General features: G+C 33.8%; 1 protein-coding gene across 1 annotated transcript in view; it reads right to left on the bottom strand.

Annotated features, from left to right (window-relative positions):
* Window positions 1–1354: 1354 nt before the first annotated feature.
* LOC145276376 (low-density lipoprotein receptor-related protein 5-like) overlaps window positions 1355–7592 on the bottom strand; it is a 7150-nt gene continuing 912 nt past the window's right edge. The window contains exon 2 of the mRNA XM_080127733.1: window positions 1355–5417. Coding sequence (XP_079983859.1) covers window positions 3848–5417 — 1570 coding nt within the window. The 3' untranslated portion in view covers window positions 1355–3847. The remainder of the gene's footprint in view (window positions 5418–7592) is intronic.

The following is a 7592-nucleotide window of genomic DNA, read 5'->3' as shown; positions in this document are numbered from 1 at the left end:
TATGAATGGCTTCAAATATTTCGGTGGCAACTTGTATAAAAGAAGGTTAACTTTTTACCTCCTTTCATACAAGTTGCCACCAAAATATTTGAAAAATTCGCCTAAATTTATTGTATAAATTCTAGTCTCGAATTTCACATCACTGGTTTCTGTCTAAAATATCTCTTAAAAAACATATCAATTCTTAAATAAAAAAATTTGATTATCTTGCTCATAAACAACGTTTCTTATGTAGTCATAATTTCAAAAATTTTCGTCGTAACTTATCTTTTTTTTACACATAAATTGTTGAAACCAGTCAGATATCCAAGGGGAGACAAATCGTGTCAGATAATAAAAAGAAAACTAAATGTGTTTGCTTTATCTTCCCCTCCTAATAATTTTATTTAACTGACGTTATTTCAGCAATTTTTATTAGGTAATCGGTAGGATAGTGTTAAATGAGAAGTTGAATGTTTCCATTTTATGTCTGTAAAATTTCCAAAGTATTTTTACTTGCATGAACCTTGAGATTTATTTCCCCTCATAAGCGATCTTTAAAATTAACATTCAACCATTCTGCCTGTCCGTCTGTGTCTACTTAAGTTTTCAATAATATTTGGATCACTAATGTAAACTAAAACATCCGTTTGTATTTTCCTTAATTTTTCCAGAGATTAAAACTATTTTATTTGCTCCTATTTTTACTGTGGCAAGAGGGCAAAGTTAGAAATAAATTCGCTTTCTGTAGAAAAGGGCACTCCGAATTGAGAGTGAAAATTAAAACTGTATTATTTCTTTTCTCACTTTTCTCCAATCAGATCAAAGGGGAACAAATACCTCAGCCTCAGAGGTCAAATCTAAGAAACAAGGAAAAATGTTTTATTGTTTATTTTAATATTACTGATTTATTAATAGATATTTTTGTTTTATATCGAGTGTAATAAAAGTTTATGGTAAAAACTTTATATTCATCCTCTGCGCGCGCGTGTGTGCATGTGTGCAAAATAAGGTTTCTGAATTATATAGGTAGGTTGTTGACAATACAAGTTTACATGAGTTTTTACCAAGAATAAAGAGAAAATGTTGATGGATCGAGATAATTGCTTTAACCTCAATGTGCATGAAATGAGATGCAGACAGAACAGAACTCTTTCAAAAAGCCTTCTGCATCGACGCATTCCAAATATCATCGTTGCAGCAGTAGTAAAATGGAGAGGATGAATTTGACTTTTAAATTCTGAGGTCATGAATAACCATGTGTGTTGGTGTTATTTCTGGTAGACAAAAGAAACCAAAAAGATGTATATGGTATATGTATGCAAAGTTTTCCAAATAAAACATGTATATCTATATACAATAAAAAAAAATTAAAAAAAAAATGTATACATATACATGCATAAAAAAATTCTTATTTTTATTCATTTTTTTGTAGCCTAATCTTTATTTCTTTGCCTCTTTTTGATTCCTTTGAATAAACCAAGTTTTTTTTTTTGGAGGTGGGGGTTGAATTGCAATACCACTCTCTAGCTAACCATCGATCCAATCAGCCACCTGTGGTGCCTGATAATGAAGAAGGTCAAAGGATAGGGAAAGTAAAAAGTGCTGGCAACAATGTTGACAGTCGCATCTGGGCTCTGTGGGTGCATTGGTCCTCATCCCTTTCCGACTCATAGACTCCGAACAGCAAGAAAAATAGCACTGTCATCATGATCAGTAGCAACAAATAACAACACTGTCATCATAACAAGAGGTCATTTTGTTTTTTAGATTTTGTTTGAAAAAAAAAGAAAAGCAATTTTCATTGTAACATAAAACATAATGCCTGTGACAATGCCATCAAACTTTGTCATTGTGAAAAATATGCAAACACCAGACACACACGTGTTTCCATTTGTCTTAAACCATACACACACATTATATATAACGCGTTGAGGTATATCGGGGGAAAAAAATGCTTGATCATAAGAATCCAAGAGCTAAAATGAAAATTTATTTATTTAAAACTATGCATTCCAGATTCCAAAGATATACCATGGTTTCATTGACACAAACACAATGAAACAATGGTATGTCTTTGGAATATGTAATGTACAGTTTTAGATAAATAAATTTTATATATATATATATATATATATTAGACACACACATACAAATATACCTACATATACACACACACACATATATCAGCAAAAGTGCTGTCCGTTTTCTAAGTCTCAATAAAATATGTAAAAAAGATCTAGAAAAATATGCCTTGGAAATCACCATCTTTTTTCTAGATTATCATCTTTTTAGAACTTTGCAAAAGTGTTTAAATGAATTAAAACTTACTTCGAAAGAAGTTAGAAATGTATTTGGTTTTAAACTGAAAAAGAAAAACTTTTGCATTAAAAATCTTATTAACAGATTCAAAAGATTACATTATCTGCTTATTGAGACTTGAAACCAGTCAGAAATTTCATTCAAACGTCGTTCATTCAAACGTGTGAAAAACAGGTTTTCTGGATTTGTTTTCTATGCCGATTTTTGTGAATTAAAAAATGTCTTCAATCAATTTGTAATATAATTTAATGGTCGTTTGATGAGAGTAAAAAAAAAAAATGTTTTGAGTTTAAATGTTAACATTTCATTATAAATAACTTCTACAGTCAATCCTTTAGAAGAAAACTATCTCAAAGTATAAATTCATTGAAGTGTTAGAGAAATTTCTCTTTATTTCAACACCTATAACCCAAAATAAGAATGAGGATCCCAATCTCTTATAGGTTGGAAAAAAAAATTTTTTATCCACTATAGATAATTTTTTCATATCAGAATCAATGAAGATGATCATTCACTCCAAATAGTTGAATATGCTACTTTGAATTGTGGATATTTTTCTTGAAATTTAATCTTAAAAAAAAATAAAAAAGGAAGCTGATACATCTGGAAAAATGAAACCAACATAATCAGACTTTTGTTCTTTAAGCATTAACTATGTGTGTGTGTGTGTGCAGATTAAGTTTGAAAAAGGAATTAAGCATTAACTATGTGTGTGTGTGTGTGTGTGCAGATTAAGTTTGAAAAAGGAATTAAGCATTAACTATGTGTGTGTGTGTGTGCAGATTAAGTTTGAAAAAGGAATTAAGCATTAACTATATATGTGTGTGTGTTTGTGTGTGTGTGTGCGGATTAAGTTTGAAAAAGGAATTAAGCATTAACTATATATGTGTGTGTGTGTGTGTGTGTGTGTATAGATTAAGTTTGAAAAAGGAATTAAGCATTAACTATATATATGTGTGTGTGTGTGTGCAGATTAAGTTTGAAAAAAATCTGATAAAATATACAGACAAATGGAAAAAAGCAGACGGGAAGAATACAATCAAATTCATATGTTGAGATTAATATTCCTTCCTTATTTCTTTTGTTTCCTCTCATTTTTTCTTCTCCCATGTTTTTCTCCTCCCATGTTTTTCTTCTTCTGTGAATTTGAAAATAACATACTCCCACCCCACCCAGTTGCACTTTATTCCGTTCAGGTTTCGTAAAAAAATTAAGAATAACATCTTCATTCATTTCTAAGGAATCTTTTCAGATGAAATATTAAAAATATTTGATTTGATTTTTATTTTGATTTATCGGCTTTTTCCCACCCATCTATATATATATATATATATGCAGTGTGTGTGTGTGTGTGTGTGTGTGTGTGTGACTTTACTTACAAGGTAGAAAAAAAAAAGGCCCAAGTCACTTATTAGCACAGCGTTGTTCTATATGGGTTTGAAACGTGTGAACTGCACAGAGCAGATTCATGATGGCCGATGACAGCGAGGGACGTATATGCCAGTTAAGAGGTTTTTTTTGTTTAAAATTTAAAAATCCATTTTTTTTAATAATCTGATGTAGCCACAGGCGATGGGGGTGGAGGATATGGGTTGAAGCTGCGCTCAGTGGAGGGTGAGGGAGGACAACTGACATCATCCGATAAATAATGACTTCGTGGTGAGGGTGGAGGGGGTCGGGGATCGGAGTCATAGCTTAATTCCACCAAAGAATGGTTTAAATAATACTTTTGACATGGGTAGGGTTCACTCTCCTCACACACATCTGTACTGTAGGGGGTGGTTGGGGGTGGCGGAATGTGCCGGAACTTATACGTCCGAAATGAGCGAACGGTGGAGGGACTGTTTGAGGAATAGCAAAAGTCACCTGTACACAGGGAGCGCTCAGTGACCGGTGTTGGCGGTGGATTGAGAGTCTCCTTGGGGTATTGGGTCACTGTCGAACTGCTAGACGAGGCGCCTGTCACATGGTTTCTATCATAGAGTGGGGCTGTACCCGAGCTGAGTGAAAGCCCGGTCCCTACAGACTTGCCTCGTGTAAACATGCTGTGTGGGGGTGTGCTGTTGGCCTTGGGGTTGGGGTTCAGGGGTTTGATCACCATCATAATCTCGTGGTCATCGATGGCAGGCGTAGACTTGCGCCGACATGCAAACGCGATCACCAGTAGGATGATAACCGAAACAATACATACAACAAAGGCGGCTGTGTACTGCGCTGTGTTTGACTGTTTAGATGGTGCTGGTCCAGGGAACTGGCAATCCCACTCGTCCGATCCATCAGAGCAGTCATCCTGTTTGTTGCAACGCAGCTCCGAATTAATACACGAGCCATCCGGGCAATAGATCTGCCCATGGGGACAACATTTCTCCTCGTCGGAGCCATCCTCACAATCTTTCTGGCCATTGCAAACAAGAATTTTCTTGATGGTGTCGCCGTTATTGCAAGGAAACAGAACCGTGGGAACTGGACAGTTGTTCTCGTCCGACTGATCGTTACACTCGGGGAAGCCATCACAGCGCCAAGCAGCTGGGATGCATTTTATGTCTCCGGTGAGGCACGTGAATTGTTCTGGTGAACACGTTGGGGGGTCCGAGCAGGTCTTCTCATCATTGGTGAGAGCAAGGTTAACAGGACAGGAACAACGGGCAGTGCCATCTCCTTTAGCCACGCAGATATGGGAGCACTGGCCGTTGTCAGGATAGCACGGATGTTTCTGCAAATCTCCATTCTCAATCATTCGGACGGCATGGATGTCGGTTAGGCCTTGGATGCGGCGCCCTTGCATGCGGTACTTGATGCGGTTGTTGGTGTAATTGACCCACTGTATCAGCTGCTGGTCCTTGTCAATCCAGTAGACGTATGGTCCGAAGACTGCCAGTCCATTCGGATGCTCAATCTCGCTGCCGACAAGCACCTTGCGGTTGCCACCTGACAAGTCAGAACATTCAATTCGATTTAGCTCCAAGTCCGACCAGTAGAGACGCCGCATTTTATAATCAATAACTAAGGCCGTTGGATGCTTCAGGTCATCATCAAACAAAACGGTTTTCTCCGTTCCATCCAAAGCAGCCATTTCTATCCGTGGAGGTTTTATCAGATTCGTCCAATAGATATGACTGAAAAGAGAAAAACACAAATTCAGATAAAAAAAAAAAATATTAAAAAATCTTAAAAAATTTTATTGATGTGTGAAAAAAAGTTATGTTTAAATATTTGTATGTTTGGGATTCACTTCTAAACTAATTGCAAATTTTGGAAGCCAGCTGCTACACATAAGGGTGCATAATGTGAACTATATTTAGTTTTATGCAAAGGGAGTGAAACCCCCTGTCTTGAAAATTCAGATGCTTTCGACATTTGTGAAATTTTAGCAATAGATATGAGACATCAACTAATAAATATCCTGAAATTTCAATTTCTTCAGGATTTATAAAGCACATGACATGGATATTTTTGGACCAAGATACCCCGTAGCATAAGACAAAGTTTGGCACACATTACAAGCGACACCGGTTGTTTGACCTTGACATTGCCGTTGGTTGTTTGTAAACACATCAAATAGCAGACATGGTCGAATGTTCACGAGCAAGATTTTTTAAAAATATATTTACAAAACTTTTTAAGATTTAAAATAAAAAATATTTACAAAACATTTTTTTTAATATTAAATATTTACAAAAATTTTAATGATTAAAAAAAAGCTTTTTTCTATTCACTCAATAAATAATTTTAATGTAACAAAACAAACATATTCAAACAAAATATATTTAAATAAATGGGTGTCTTTTTGAATGTGTTTTTTTTTTTAAATATATTCACAGAACGTTTTTAATAAAACTAATAACAATAATTATAATAAAAATAAATAAAAAGAATAAACTTTATTAATTACAAAACATTAGCTGAAAATTTCAGATGCTAAAACTACTTGTATTTAATTTGCCCTTGTTGAGAAGTAAGCAAATAGCAAGTTTTGTTTTTTTTAATAAAAATAAGTTATAAAGATTTGTATCTTGTGATAGTACATTTCATCTTTATAAATATAAAAGCTATTTGACGTGTTTACAAACAACCACCGGCAATGTCAAAGTTGAACAACCGGTGTCACTTGAAATGTTCACCAATCTTTGTCTTTTGCTACGAGATTTCTAATCTTTACTTGATCCATATTTTTTAATCTAACCACTGGAAATATATTGATTCAAAAATAACCACTCAAGAAGATGTTTAAATATATACGCATATAATTATATTTAAATCGCCCTTTCCCCTGCTTGTGATGCCATAAAAAAAAACCCTAGATTCCTTGAAAACATGTGAGCCTGATCTCATCCCTGTTATACTACTAAAGAAATGTTCAGCTGCAGTTGCCCTGGTTTTCTCCAAACTCTTTAATAAATACCTTACCAAATCTTTCCTGACTACTGTGGAACCAATTTTTAAAAATTCTGGCGTGCCCAATTATCCCCTCCATTGCTCGGTCGTAAAATAAGCTTAAATATGATTTTATATTTATTATTATATAATATTGGACCCAACATATAATAATGATTTAAAAGTTATAAAAAAAAAAAAAAAAAAAAAAAAAAAAAAAATGACTCGTGTGCCAGAATAGAATAGAAACCAAAATGTTTAGCTTACAGTTTACTTTCTCCTTTGACGTTAATGCCTGACCTATGAAGACATGAACCAATAGCTATTATGTTACGCATGCATATTCGTAATGCTGTTATTGTTCAACCTTCACATGACAAATTCCATTTTTGTAATCTTTGCATTTTTGTACCAATTTTCCCTGGCTAAATCCTAAATATAAAGTTTTGCCTGGGTTCGAATACCCTATATATTAAGTTTCATGTCTGTAAACCAAAAACAAACAGAGGTAGGTAAAAATTTTTTAAACAAATGCATAAATATATATAGAAAGTGGTTTGTGTTTACTATAACCTTTTTACGCAAATATTACGCAATATGAATCATGTAGAATATCTGCATGGATATGATTACACGTAATAGTTAACTAAAGATTATCATCCCATAATAAACACGAAAAAACTAAGAGGGAATTAATTAAACTAAATGTTTAAAACAATATGCAAATTAGCTAGATCTTTTGCAGATTTTTTGTCAATTCCACAACACATATATAACAAAGTTGTATTTTCTTTATAAATAAATAGAAAAAAAGGGGTTTTAATATGAACATCAAGACACAAAAAAAGCCGAACAAATAGGAGTATAGATAATTGCATAAGACACTACGCTATCTTTTATACTTTTCTATATTAATG

Source organism: Euprymna scolopes, unplaced genomic scaffold (assembly GCF_053919585.1).
Source record: "Euprymna scolopes isolate OS-2025 unplaced genomic scaffold, ASM5391958v1 sca876, whole genome shotgun sequence".
Lineage (NCBI taxonomy): Eukaryota > Metazoa > Mollusca > Cephalopoda > Sepiida > Sepiolidae > Euprymna > Euprymna scolopes.
The sequence above is the reverse complement of the archived record's forward strand: the minus strand, read 5'-3'. Positions and strand labels throughout refer to the sequence as shown.